The following is a 14,407-nucleotide window of genomic DNA, read 5'->3' as shown; positions in this document are numbered from 1 at the left end:
AACTTCTACTGTCATCATTAATCAGTGTTTATTTTACAAAATACGTTAAAAAGACGGTTAAAAACAGCTGCCTGTTTTTAACATTTGTAGATCACTGCATTGCATGGACCCAGGATCAAGCTTCGACGTTCAGCAGTCGACAACATTACAAGAGTTCAAACTAAAAGACTGATGGTTTCCAGGGACTCGGTTTGGGTCCGGCGACGTATTTTTGCCCTCTCAGTTTGCAGCGTCTTTGCCTTTTGCCTCCACGAACTCCATGGCCTTCTCTTTGACCGCCTGGACGCTTTGAGGTGTGCCGTGCTTCTTCTCATACTCCAGGTAGCGCTTGAAGAAGAACTTGATCTTCTTCACGGAAACGCTGAGGTGGATCGTCCGATCGAAGACGGCCCTGCAGAAGGAGAGGAGCGGAGAACGAAATGAAGCCCAAACGCTCGGGCCGTTCAGATGGGGCCGAATGTTTTAGAGCAGAAGACGAACAGGGTGTGAAGAAATTCATTTCAGTGCCCACAGAAAGATCAGAACAATCAGCATAGTTGCAGTAATAATCTAAACTAGGGGGATCATGAATAAAAGAGGCCCAAGAATGGAGCCTTAGGAGATCCTCATTTTCTCAGATTTGTATTTCCTATCAATGTACTTTCATCTGAAAAAATTACGTTTGATTATTTGTTGTGTCGCTTCTGCACATAAATTCCAGCGTGGACGTCAGTGGTGGGAGCTCACGTTTACCTCACTTCCTTCTGCGATCCGTGTTTGACCATGAGGTCGATGAAAACGGACCAGAGGTCCGTGCGTTTCGGATAGCTCGTCAGGACTTTGTCGAACATGTTGCGACCTCTCTCGGCGTCGCCGAAGCGGAACTCCATCTGAGCGAACTTGGTGATTACATCCACACCTAGCAAGATGGCGCAAAACACAGTGAAACATCACAACTTGTAAAAATCTTGAGGCGTGTTTCCGTTTCTTGAGAGATGAGACAAACTAACTCGGCTCGTCTTACTCTCTTTGGGGGGCAGACTCTTCAGCGCCCTCTGCAGGAGAGAGCTGGCAGCGTCACTTTGGCCCTGCTGGAGCAGGAAGGTCCCGTAGCTTAACCACACTGCTTTGTTCTGCCGGAAACGTTTCACCATGGTCTTATATAGGCTCTCTGCCTCCTGGAGACACGACACAAACACACATATTAGAAGCTGGAGGAAAAGTTAATTTACTCGGGAACTAAGGGTGTTTTCACACCTGATGGTCTGACAGACTTGGTTCAATTGGGGACCAAAATTGCAACATTTGTTAAATTTTCAGCTGGTGTGGTTCGCTTTCACACTGCACTGTGTCAAAGGATCCAAACTAATTGAAAAACCTGTTCCCCTCCTTTCCTGTGGTGGCGCTGCACCAAGAACTACTGAAGGAAACAACATAAAACCTCTCAAGAAGACACTGAAAGCAACATCCTTTTCCACAAAATGTACACAAAAATAGAGTGAGGTTCAGATTTTAGTGCTTGTAGGATTTCTTTCTATAGTGCTGCATTTACACATTTGTTCATCTTGTAGTTGTTCAAAATGCCCTTCGCTTTAAACCGCTTCCTGCTTTCGGAGCGGTCTCCAGTCTGCTTGGCACTCAAATCGCAGCAGAGTTCACTTGAACCGAACTGAAACCTGGGCAGACCAGAGTTCTCCATCTTAGTTCACATCAGAGTTCGATTGCACATTCACACCTCCCCAAACGGCTTTCTATGCAAACGACCTAATGATCGATTAAAGAGGTGTGAATGCGCCCACGGTAAAAATAGACTCGGACCTTGATTTTGTTGGAGTTGGCGTAGATGTCGGCCAGCTGCTGGTACACGGGCATGGGCTCACAGAACTGCACGGCTCGCTCAAACACTTTCTTCAGACTCTCCTGGGTTCCGTACATGTTCTCCAGGTTCAGCAGGGCCACCCACACGTTCAGCTTCTCCTGCTCCTCCCTAGACACAAACACAGAGCGGAGTCTGAACACCGACGCTCCGTTCTCATGGCCATCTGCAGGAGCATCGGTGCTTGTAAAACACCTGAAGGAGATGGTTTTGAGGGCCCTCTCGGCCACGGCCCGGGCCTGCTCGATCTGCGTGGCCTGCAGGTGGTGGGCCATGTACTGGAGCCAGAGCAGCGAGCTGTTGGGCGAGGCGAGCAGCAGCCGCTCGAAGGCGGCCGCGTCCTGGGGCCGCAGGCTCGGGTCCATCAGCTCGGCTTCCCGCTGCAGCAGGGCCTTCTCCGCCGACTTCTTCTCCTGCTCGAGCTCGTGGCGCGTCTTCTTCTGGGGCTGGACGATTAAATAAAAAGAAGAAGAAAAAAAAGTGACCATGGAGAAAATCAAGTGAGACCAGTTAAAGGACGGATCATCTCATACTGGTTTTTATGAGGTGAATGCGTAAGTAGTCACACGAAATGGTTTTCCACAATTTTTTACCAATAAAAATGTGAAAAGTGTGACATGATTTTGTGTTCAGGTCCTCTGAATTAATGCTTTGTCGAACCGCCTTAGCGCGCGCGCACACACACAGACACACACACACACACACACACACACACACACACACACACACACACACGGACTGGTATGAGAAAAACACACAAATTTAACAAAATGTTTAACACACAAAATATAAGCCAAACTTTATTTAAATTGCACAGACCAATAACTCATTGTGGAAATAAGAATAACAAATATCCAAAAATTAAAAAATGTTTCCCCTAAAATTTATGGCATTTAGCAAATAGAAATAATTTTAATAATTCTAGAAAGAAAAATTTAAAATTTATTCAGATTTAACTTGAGTGAGAAGAAAATGTGTCTCTTTTTATTAGGTGTATGAAAATATCTGGTGTAACTGTAAATTATGTTTTACAAGTTTAGGCTTTTAATCAAAAGTTAGACTGTGATTTATGACAAAAGTGGGCAGATTGATCATCAAGCATTTTCAAACCTTGAAAACCCCGAACTGAAATTCAAGCATTTTCAAAGATTTCAAGCACCGGTACGAACCCTGACGAATGCATGCCACACTACAAAGATTTTCATAAGTAAAACGACTAACGAATTCCGCATTATGTTTCTTCAACTTCACATTAACTTTATGTTGGCCAATCGGTAAAAAAAAAAATCCAAACAAAATTCACAGAAAACATGAAAAAGCTCAAGTGGCACAAACGCCACCTTGATGGATCCCTTTTGATCGTCTCACCTTCTCGTTTCCGTCTTGCTCCTCTCCGTCGCTGGAGTCCCCGTCCTTTGCCTCCAACACGGGCTTCAGGGAGCTCAGCCCCACATCCCAGGAGAAGCCGGTCGGCACCTGCAGCCTGGACGGACCCGCTGAGCTGGGAGGCACCTGCAGAGGCAGAAACACGTCGGTAATGTTCTCCAGCTGTGGGGGCCTGAATTTACAGCAGGAGCAAAAAAAAAAAGAGCCTGAGGTTCAGCTTACCTGAGCAGAATCACGCTTTGCCTCCTCACCCTCGTCCTCCTCTTCCCTGAAGTAGACCTCCACTCCGCTGTCATCGGCGTCAGTTTTTGATGTGCTCGATTTCTTTGTTTTCTTCTTCGGGACCTGGGGCTCTGCTGGTTTCTGTGACATGAACGAACAGCAAAGACTGACCTGAGGGTCTAAGGATCCTGGATGCAGCTGTTGTGGACTTTCTGTTCGACTCTAGTATTGTTAAATACATGAAAACAAGACGACAGCAGGTGAAAGAATGATCATTACCTGTTCGCTCTCGCAGTGCGAGCGTTTCTTTGCCTTCTTTGAGTCGCGTTTCTCCACGTCTCCGACGAGACGCAGCGGCAGGCCGAGGGACTCCGGGAGCACGTCTGGCTTTCCGGTGTCCGCGGGGAGAAGAGAGAGGTCGACTAACTCGTCCTCCCTGTCCACACTGAGGAAACAAACAGAGGTTATTTCGCTCGATTAAAAAACAACAACAAACAAACAAAAACAAAATACGATCACAAAGTCTGAGCTGAGACGTTTTGTTTTTACCTGAGGATTTTAGTGGTGAGGAGGGTGTTGACCGGAAGGTGACTGGAGAGGATCTTGTGGTTGTTAATGAAGTATTTGGAGGACTGTTGAAGTTGAGCTCTTCCTGTTATATTGTGCGACAGCCTGGAAACAGAGGAGAGGACAGAAATGATGAGGAGGAGATAACTTGTGTGTTTTTTTTTCTTCAGCTCCCATCTCTGTGTCCACTTGAGAGGCTCAGTGGTCCCAGAACGAAGCCTTGAGGCACTCCACATTTGATCTTTTGTTTGCAAGTGTTGCCAATGCAGCACTGAGATCCAGTAAATCCAAGACCGACGTATTTACCTGATGAAGATCCCCTGCTCACTCACAGACTTCACGTAACCCCGGACCACCTGGTGCAAGCGCAGATGGTCCAAAGACAGGACTTCTGGGTCCTTCGCCGGCTTGGTGTTCTGTGCGTTCAGCCTGAAAAGACGTGCCGCAATGAGCCGCACGTTCTGTAAACCACGCAACTTTTCCCAGTGACGGTTCTTACCGCGATGGACGTAGGGACAGGTGCCACTTTCCGTTCTGCACATCTAGAAGGTAACACCTGAGGGGTGGAAATGCCTTGCTTTAAAGGAGTTTAACTTTTCTTAATTACCTCTACGTCAGAAAGACAAACGCTAAAATTTGATATGATTAAAATAAACTAAGTTTAAAATGTGAGCTTTCATTTTACGTTCTGTAAACATGAAAAAAAAACACATTTAATCATGATCCTTTCAATATTTATTGTCAAGCGACGCTCATATTCTATAGATTCATTTCACGGGGTAAATGTCTCAACAATGGCATTTCTTGCCATTTTATTGACTACGACTTACAGAGAAATTACAAGAAACCCATTGAACTTATTCATGATATTATGACTTTTTCCTCTTTTTAGATGATCCCGTCAAAGAACGCTGAACCTCATGGCCAACCAACCTGACGAGCTGATCCTTGCTGAACGCCTCCAGCGGGTTTTTCCTGTAGGTGTCAGCGACGTCAGTGATAGAAACCGCTCCGGCGCCGCCGAAGGGGAGCTTGACCACGAGGCCGACTTGTGGGTGGACACTGGTCACCATTCCCAAAGTAATGCTGCCTTTCTCCAGTTTATGGATCCCTGGGAAAGCAGGGAGAATGAGACACGTTGCCACGGAAACATTACCAAAGCATTTCAACGTCAACTCTGCCCTCTCTACCTGAGAGCGACAGCACAAAGCGATGAGGCTGGACGCTCGCTTCCACCACTTTAGCGCGGACCGCCTGGCCCAGCTTGAACAGTTTTTCTGGGTGGCTGGCATCCTGGACATGAAAAATAAATATTTACTCAAGGTCAGATATTTTCGTAAGCAAGAATATATCCTCACAATTTAATTACCAGAAGAAGAAAAAAAAAAGAATCGGCATCACTCACTTTAGGATCTGTGATCATGGAAAGCAGGTCCACGGTCCCTGTGAGGCAGGGGTCAGAGGTGACTTCCAGGCACTTCTTGTCTGATTTAAACTGGAAACAGAAACAAAACCACTGAAGGAAGAGCAGGAAAAGTGACTGGAAATATTTGGATCTGCAGCCGTTACACAGTAAATCCAATCAGACGCTCATGAAAGCTCACTTTTGATACGAAACATGTGATTTCGTCGCCGGCCTTATAGCCGGAGAGTTTATCTTTTGCTGTAACTGGCTTGAAATCCACACCAGGATCCAGTCGGCTACAGGAAGAAAAACAGGAAGTCACCAGGCTGAAAATGTAAAAGATCCGTAATCGAGGACACACGACGTGATGACTGTGATCCACTTTGGTTACCTGGGGATAAGTGTGAGTTCAGGAATGGTGTACTTGAATTTGGGATGAGAAAACGGAAGAAATCTGAAATTAAGAAAGATTTTGTTACAAAGACTGCCATTTGAAAATAGAGAAAATGTACAGATTTTGTTTACAGCCGAGTGATCCGACTTAAAAATAAAACATTTTTCTCGCTTTCTTATGTTAAAAAGTAGTTATTAACAAGATATTTTCAAAAAGTGGCTCTTATTTCAATTGTCCCTTCTGTGAGTTGCATGACAGGGTCAAGGTTAAAGTATTAGGGCCACACTAGGAGACGTTTTGTTTAGTTATGAGAATACAGTCAAAATATTAGCAGAATAAAGACGTAATTTTATCAGAACGTCTCCAGATTATGACAGAAATGTTTTAATGAGAAAAGGCTTCTAGAGTTACCAGAGATCTGATGTGACCGCCTTATTCTGTACAATTTTCTTTGCCTAATCGTGTCCAAGTCCTGCTACTGCTAATAATTTGATGCTGATGTTATAAAAGATGAAGCATTTCCTTATCTTTAAAACCGATAATAAAGTCTAACTTCACAAGATGCTCAGCATGTCTTATTATAACTTTCTGTGAATTCTTATCGGAAAATCACTTGACAAAATGCAACGTTTCAATTGTTGACTATGACTTTGTATTTTTCTGTTTTTATTATTTAAAGCACTTAGGACTGCCTTGTTGCTGAAATGTGCTATACAAATTAAATTTGATTTGATTCATAAAATTACTACTTTTTTAGATCCATCAGTTGTCAAACAAAATAAACAGAAATAAACAAATAAAGCAAATCACTCAGCGTGTGATGAATCCATAGGAGAGATTCACTTTATGAACTGAGGTACTGAAAAACAAACTTTTTAATAGTATTAAAATTCCCTAATAAGCACATTTGCGTACGACGACACTTAAAAGGTTGCGTTAACCTGTGACTGGTGGCTTCTCGTCCTCCGATGACCCTGGCTTTGACCGTGCTGCCCACTCTCACCGTGGACGTGGGGAAGGACCCCATCTTGACCGCGGCCGGCTCCACCACCTGCGACACGTGGACGCTGCCCATGCTCCCGTCCTCCAGCGCCACCTGGATGTAGGTGGGCTTCACCGACCTCACTTTGCCCTGCAGGACTTCGCCGAAGCGGTGTCCCGAAGAGTCGGCCTGGTTCTCCGAAGCCGTGCGCTGCCGCTTCCGGGCGCTGCCCTTCCACAACACCAGGGGGAGCCCTTCCAGTTGCTCGCAGCTGGGTTCTACGACTTCCACCGTCAGAGTCATCCCCGCCTTGAGTCTGTCTGCCCCGGACAGGGTGACCTCGTTCGGGTGGCCGCAGGTTTGGAGCAGAGTCAGCTGCGCCGCGTCGTTTAGCGAGACAACGGCAAAGTCCCGGTCGACGAACTGCACCACCGCACAGCAGTCTGAGCCTTTATTCAGCTGTAAAAAAAAGAATGTTGAAAACAGCAGTGATAATGTAATGCAACGTGAGAAGAAAAAAAAAACCACTTGTATAACCTGCTGAAATCAGGAGAGAAAACACTGGCAACACTTACAGACTTCTTCTTCCCCAGCAGCTTTGGGAGGACGGAAACATGGACACAGGTGGACAGGATGTCGACATTAAGGACGACCGCATTCACTTTCTGCCCAGGGGTCAGGCTAACTCCTGGAAAACAGGCAGATGCGCTCACTGGTGGGGCTACTGATGCATTCAGAAGATTAGTTTTCAAAAAGTAGCTCTTATTTCAATTGACCCTTCAGTGAGTTGTACGACAGAGTATTAGGGCCAGGATGTTTTTGCTTAGTCATGAAAATGTAATCATAACATGAGCAGGATAAAGATGTAATTTTACCAGAACGTCTTCAAATTAAGACAAAAGCGTTGTTATAATGAGTAAAGGCTTCAACATTTATCAGGATCTGATGTGAGCGCCTTATTCCGTGTGGTTTCCTTTTAAACAAACTCAGTCGTTTGTCCAGTCCTGCTCCTATTAACAATTTGATACCGTTTATGAACAGTAAAGGTCAGATTGGGTGCTGGTCGTCTCAGATTAGCTCAGCCTCTGGCACCAAATAGTCTGAATTTACACTAAATGTTTTCTACTGCAGGCCAGATCTGAAATGACTAAAATCTTTCAACAGAGTCTTACAACAGAAACCCCGAGGCGTCCCTTTAAGACCCGACGGTTCTGAACGTACCCGCCACATGGCGTTTACTGGCAACAACGTCAGCACCAGGCAAGTTGTCAGACTTGAATTTGGCCCCGTCCTGTGTCGCTGAATCCACCGTCAGCTTCAGCTTCTGGCCGACGGTCAGAGCGGCCAACTGCCGCCGGAGTTCACCGTCATCTGTAGAGGCAGAAATGATGAGCCCGGCAGAGCCAGGTCCTGCCGGGCTGAACAGGAACCAAGAGCGTCCGGAGCCGTCAGCGCACCTCTGATGGTCAGCATTTCCTTCACAGCTCGCCTCTCCTGTACGCCGTTCAGGAGCGCGGCCCGGGCGTCCCCGTCAGACGTTATGACCTCGGAGGTCTTCAGCGTGACCAGGAATCGCCGCTTTTCCTCGTCCACGTTGGTCACCTTGGCGATGACCGTCTGGCCCGGCTCAAAGGCGGTCGTCGTGTCACTGATGAACTTATCCGACATGGCCTGTTGCAGTCAAACATAAATGCTCAGTGTTGAAAACGGCGGCGTTGCTGCGTCAGGGAAAAACTGGTCCACGGCTCTTCAACTCACAGATTTGGGTGCAAGACCAACGAGCCCGTAGGGGAACTCCACAAAGACGCCGTAGGACATGATGCTCCTGATGCAGCCGACCAGCTGCATCCCCACGGTTACCTCAGAGAAATCTTTGGCCACCGCTCCTTCCTCCAGTGACGATCTCACCCTTGGCTTCTTGGTGAGCGTCTTTAAAAGAGGAGCAGCTAAGGCGGAAATAAACCGTTTCACACCACAGAGCGTCGGCTTCGGTCTAAACAGCTCGGGGGAAAGGATACGATGTTCTGCTTGTTCTTGTTAAAGCAGATCAGGTCTGAGACGGTGTCTCCTTCCTGCAGAACCTCCCACAGTAACTGACAGTTGGACATGTGATCGGAGAGATGCACTGTGGGTAAGACGGCGCGGCCCTCGTCTGGGAGGATGACGACCTCCAGGCCGTTGACGGATTTCTTCACCACCCTTGCCTCCACCCTCTGCAAGGCAAATAAAATGTAGCCGGGAAACGAGGAAAGTTTGACGGACGCTAAACACACCAACACCACCCAGGACTCCGCTTTACCTTTCCAACCTCGCAGTCAATCGGAGGCTCGGTAGATTCCTCCATCTCTCCCTCTGCCGCCGCCTTAAATGACAGCAGCAGCTTCTCCTTCTGTGGCTCACATTGGAGAACTTTGGCCTTCAACACCTGGAAGGTAAAGATGGAAAACAACCACGTACACTCAGATGAAGGAACGGAGTTTCAAAATTATTCAAATTTTCCAAATTCCCAATTCTTTGTGTCAATAGGCATCTTCTGAGCAGATGTCACCTGGGGAGTACCCCAAGTTTCAATCCTGGGACCCCTCCTATTAAATATCTACATGCTCCAATCAATGCATGTATGGAACACTGATCAGTATATTTTATGTATATTTGCTTGATGATGGCATTTGGAAAAAAATTAATGTTTATTTTGTTTCATAATAGTTGACTATCATGTTTTTATGGCATAAAAGCACTTTGAATTGCTGAAATGAATGAATGAATGAATGAAATGAAACTTGACTTGTCTTCCTTCTTTTGTCCATTGTTAAAATATAACAGAAACAAAAAAAAAAGATAACCAAGAATCTGCAGCAGGTACTTGTCAGCGGTCAGGCTTCAAACACGAAGCCAAGGACAAAAGCAGTTTTTATTTTCCAAACCCCTCAGTTCCTCCGGTCTGCGCAAGGAACCCTGATGAACCGATGCAACTCGCTTATGTCTCACCTGTCCAATGTAGAAGACGTCCTCTGGACGGACGATGGGCTCAGAGCTGAGCTCCTCCAGTGGGACAAGACCTTTGACGTTGCCGTAGAAACGGATGATGCAGCCGAAGTCTTTGATAGACACGATGAAGCCGTGGGACACGCGGCCGGGACGGGCGTCGTCGTAGCTGAGGAACAGCGGCAGGGTGCTCTCGACCAGCGCCTTCTTCCGGGTCAGACACAGCTTCCTGTTGTCCACGTCGACCGACAGCACCTGAAGTTCACACACACAGCCAGACGTGCTAATCGGACTCAAAACCCTCGCACAGGCTTCATTCCTGCATCTTTTTCGGGAGAGAACAGCACTGACCCGACATTTGACCTTCATTCCCTCGATGTACTTCTTCTCCGGGTTTTTCAGGATGATGTCAGAGAGGTGCGTCCGAGGCACCAGGCCTTTGACGTGCTCCGACAGGTGCAGCACCATCCCGTGGCTCAGCAGGACAGACACCGTCCCCTTGGAGGACAACGCAGGATTAAAACAGTCCAAATCCGTACAAAGCGGGTTAAATTTGTGACTTTAACCCCAACAAAATAACTTCTCCATTTCACCTCTACGACTTGGCCGGCGTGAATGTCCTGGTATCTATAAAATCGCTGATCAATCACACTCCTGCAATCAGGACACAGCGTAAGGTGGTCAGTGCAGAACAGCGAGGCCACGTTCTCTGACGTAAAACAAAATAATAGAAATCGACCGCTGCGTACTTTCGTAAACTGGCAAAATAAATTTGCTCCACGGGGCTGAAGTCCAGGATCCTGCAGGTGTGCTTGGGCATCGCAGAGACCTTGTTATCATTGGCCGGGTCGCTTGGCTCCTTCAGGTGGTTCCTCTGTCAAGACGCATGATAAAATATTACGCCGGGGTCTCTAAAGCAAGTTCATCAAATCACCAGCTTTCACTTACATGCACAAAGGCCGGGGTTTTGTCCGGCAGCTCCAACATGGCCCCCGACATGTGGTGCATCGTGGTCACCTTGCACTCATTCACCACCTCTCCGGTCCGGTCCCCGCCGGGAGGAGCGGCGTTGATGTCGGACATGGGCTGCAGGAGGTGGCTGCGCAGGCTCAGCCCGACGAGGCGGGCGGTCGGCTCAATGTACAGAACGCACGCTTGCACCTGGTTGGTCACGGGTCGGCACGCAAATAACACACGAAATTATTAATGTGTCATAAATGAATTCAACTCTAAAAACAACATTAAGCAAGTAAATAATAAACATTTAATGGGACATGGCTGGACAGTTGAGAAATAAATAAATGGATGGATAGATAGATACATATTTCTTCAATTAAAAAAAAATATTTCCAAAAAGGTGGGATAGTTTTACCTGAAACCCCTCTCTGTAGCTGGACTCCGGCTCCATGTGCAGAAAATCCACCTGGCCGCTGAACGAGTTCAGGAAGTCCAGGTGCAGGCCATGTTTGGTCACCTGCAACCCCGACATGCAGAGCTCATTTAAAGACGCAACTCTTTCAGCTCAAGTCGCATCCGCAGTGAAGCAAAAGGAAGCCTTCGTCACCTTTTTGATGGTAGCTTTGACCGTGAGGCCCGGCAGGAGGTTGGTGAGGGTCCAGCCCTGTTTGGCGTTAGCGGAGGCCCGAGCCGCCGCGGAGAGCCGGACGACGCGGCCGTCGTTCTTTACTTCCTCCACCCGAGAAGTCACATACTGACCCACTTTAAGCTCTGCACGGAGAACACGCCGATATTTAAGAAATGTTTCCTAACTGAGGACTTTTTGAAGCTGTAAAGCTGAGTTCAGGTCATTTTGGGGGTTTTTACCGTCACTTTTATGCTGTTTGCTCTGTGTAGCATCCTCGGGCAGGAAGGCTTTTGTTCCACTCACACCAATGTCAATTATAGTGCCATGATCTTCGACACTCTCCACGCACCCACTCAGGACCTGATTCATTGAGACAAACGTTAAAAAAACAGTCAAAGCATCTTATTGTTTTGTTAAAACTGCTGACATTCACTCCAGCTCACCATTCCAGGCGTCAGAGAGCTCGAGGTGAGGCTCTTGTTGACCAGCTTTGGATTGACAGACAGCTGAATGCTGAGCGAGCCTCCTTTAGTGATGTCCATTTTGGAAACCACGCATCGGAGCAGCATTCCCGGCCAGAAGATTTGGGACAAAGAGCAGAACTCCTGCGAAGTCAGAGCGCAAACGTACAGCGTGCTTAGACACTTTTTTCATCACACGACGTTAATAATATAATGAATTTTACAGGAATTTCATGCGACACATCAACACAATGTAGAGGAAAGATTTTATCTGGACTTCAGTTAAAAATTTTTTTAAAGTTGGCAGAAAATTAGAAAATGTCACTTTGTAATAATTATCTGTTATTGGAAGGAAGATTAATATCTGAACACCAACTATAAAGTCCTAAAAAATGCAAACATTAAAAAAACAACAAATAAATAAGCAATGCTCAGCCTGGCGGGGGCACAAGAAAGGCCTGGTGGCCCACCAGGCTTATAATACGCTGGGGGAAACCCTGACTTTACATCGCCGTAAGCTGCTGAATGTGTCAGACGGACATCGAACAGTTCCGACTGAATTAGTCACCTCGTTTTCAACGTCCGAGTCCAGCTGCTCGCTCAGCAGCTTGGTGTAGGCCTCACAGACGTTCCTGATGCTGAGGAAGCCTTGCAGGCCACAAGGAAGGCTGACGGTCACCTCGAAGTCAGCCACCTCCTTCACACAGCCCAGTAACAGCATCCCCTCTCTCACGTTCTGGGTTAAGACATGTCGCACAATTTAGCTCGACTGACAAAATAACCAGAAGTAGAAATCTGACCAAGGGTTAAACATTTACAGGAGATGGGTATGTCTCTCACCTTTATGTGCAGAATCTCCACGATGTTAGCAGCAGCGTTGAGCGTCAGGCCACCTTCTTGCTCTTCTGTCTTTTGCTTTTTGACTTTCGTGTTGCCTCCCTTTTTTTTCTTTGTTGTCGTTTGTTCATCTGACTGCTAAAGGGAGGAAAAAAATAGTTCAAGATGGGTTAACTTTTCTGGTCGGAGACGGGATTGTAGAGGAGCTTATTTGAACAACGTGGTGATAATGAAGTTTTTTTTTTTTTTTTTACCTGAAACAGGTTGTCCACTTTAGTCCGTTCCACCGTGACTTTACTGTCGGTGGACTTCTTTGTTTTGCCTCCACGAGGAAAATCCTCCTCTACCGACGCCATGTTGGATGAAGCTGGGGATGTCTATGGTTTGAAGAAGTTTCAGTCGACACAAGGAGTATATCCAAATCTCCAAAACGCTGCAGACACACACACACACACACACACGCACACACACACACACACACACAAAACAAGAGATTAGATCATAACACTATACGGAGAGCATTTACTTGGCTATTTTGAAGACAATAGCTAATAAAAACCCCAAATTCTGTTCCTATTTTATACAAGATGAACAATAAGATTTGTTAAATGTGTGTATAAGAAGACTGTCTTTACCTAGCACCCTCAAGAAACACAGTAAGCCTCAAAAGGTTCTCGCTGTTCCCGGACTAATGTATCCAAGCATATTAATAGAAAGTTCAGTGCAAGAAAAAAAGTTATGTTAATGCCTTAAAAAGACTGGAAAACAAATTCAGTCTGAGAGTTTGGAGGAGACCCACTAGATGGAAATAACAAGACTATATAAAAATCATTTTACGTTTCATTTGGAAATCAAAATCCCAGCGTTTGGAGGAAGGGTGCAGATGAACAGGACTCAAGTTACTTGAGGTCAGGTGTGGAGCTTCCACAGTCAGTAGTGGTTTCATCTGTTGCTCCATTGTGTTTCAGAGCAGACACTTTATGCCATAATATATACATTTGCTGGATAATTTATTTACCAGCAGCACACTGACAAAATTGTGTTAAAGATTAGTAATTTATGCAAAAGGAGCCCCGATCAAGTATTGAATTGAATGAAAACTTTACGATGTTACAGTACTAAAAGTATTTTTTTTAATTCTGGTCTTGTATAATAATCTAATTTTCTAAGAAAATGCATTTTGGATTTGCATTAGTAGTAAGTCAAAATCGTTGACTGAAATAAACATAACTTCAATTACAATGCATACATGGTTGCCATTTTCTCCGTGGTCCTTTATAATATTAATACTTAAGACATAAAAAATATGGCTCACTAAAAATCAACTAAAACGCAGTAAATAGTTTAATCTTAACCGAAATGGAGCAGTCAGCACTTCGAAAAAGCTCTCATCTTCCACCGACTGACTAAAGTCTAACTACATGAACATCAACAAGATCCGGGGAAGACAGTAATTCTCTCCTGAAACATTATGTCTTCCTTTAAAGATAAATATGTAAATACAATACCTGACTTCAAGATATTTATGTATAGTTAGACTTAGTTTTGCCCATGCAGCAACTCACATGTTTTTCAGCAACACGCCATCATCCCAACCCGGAAGAAAAACTAGTCAGGGCGGTCCTTCTGTTTTCCAATCACGGTGGAGAATTGATGATGGATAGTAATTTAACCCAATCAAAGATCGGCTCTGAGCCCAGAAATGAATGACGTTGTTTTCAACCAATA

The 14,407-nt window shown here is 45.8% G+C and overlaps 1 protein-coding gene across 2 annotated transcripts; it reads right to left on the bottom strand.

Moving 5' to 3' along the window:
- Positions 1-9: 9 nt before the first annotated feature.
- On the bottom strand, positions 10-14,330 carry pdcd11 (programmed cell death 11). Of its 2 annotated transcripts, none has more exons than XM_007543195.2 (36): positions 14,245-14,330; positions 12,934-13,112; positions 12,683-12,817; positions 12,411-12,578; positions 11,825-11,986; positions 11,621-11,741; positions 11,361-11,524; positions 11,169-11,270; positions 10,745-10,957; positions 10,546-10,670; positions 10,390-10,450; positions 10,148-10,294; positions 9,800-10,051; positions 9,111-9,236; positions 8,830-9,024; positions 8,570-8,740; positions 8,269-8,482; positions 8,033-8,182; positions 7,387-7,499; positions 6,771-7,270; positions 5,827-5,889; positions 5,635-5,731; positions 5,436-5,525; positions 5,221-5,323; positions 4,964-5,141; positions 4,530-4,586; positions 4,337-4,459; positions 4,013-4,135; positions 3,743-3,908; positions 3,464-3,604; positions 3,224-3,367; positions 2,051-2,301; positions 1,798-1,966; positions 1,004-1,157; positions 733-898; positions 10-391 (listed from the first exon to the last, which is right to left on the bottom strand). In XM_007543195.2, exons 2-36 carry the CDS (start codon positions 13,033-13,035, stop codon positions 220-222), a joined length of 5,418 nt encoding a protein of 1,805 aa, XP_007543257.1. In that variant the 5' UTR covers positions 13,036-13,112; positions 14,245-14,330; the 3' UTR covers positions 10-219. The 2 variants fall into 2 exon arrangements, with proteins under 2 accessions (XP_007543257.1, XP_007543276.1); XM_007543214.2 differs by having other exon boundaries at positions 14,188-14,267.
- Between the last annotated feature and the right edge of the window lie 77 nt (positions 14,331-14,407).

This window comes from Poecilia formosa, unplaced genomic scaffold (assembly GCF_000485575.1).
Source record: "Poecilia formosa unplaced genomic scaffold, Poecilia_formosa-5.1.2 Scaffold11, whole genome shotgun sequence".
NCBI lineage: Eukaryota > Metazoa > Chordata > Actinopteri > Cyprinodontiformes > Poeciliidae > Poecilia > Poecilia formosa.
The sequence above is the reverse complement of the archived record's forward strand: the minus strand, read 5'-3'. Positions and strand labels throughout refer to the sequence as shown.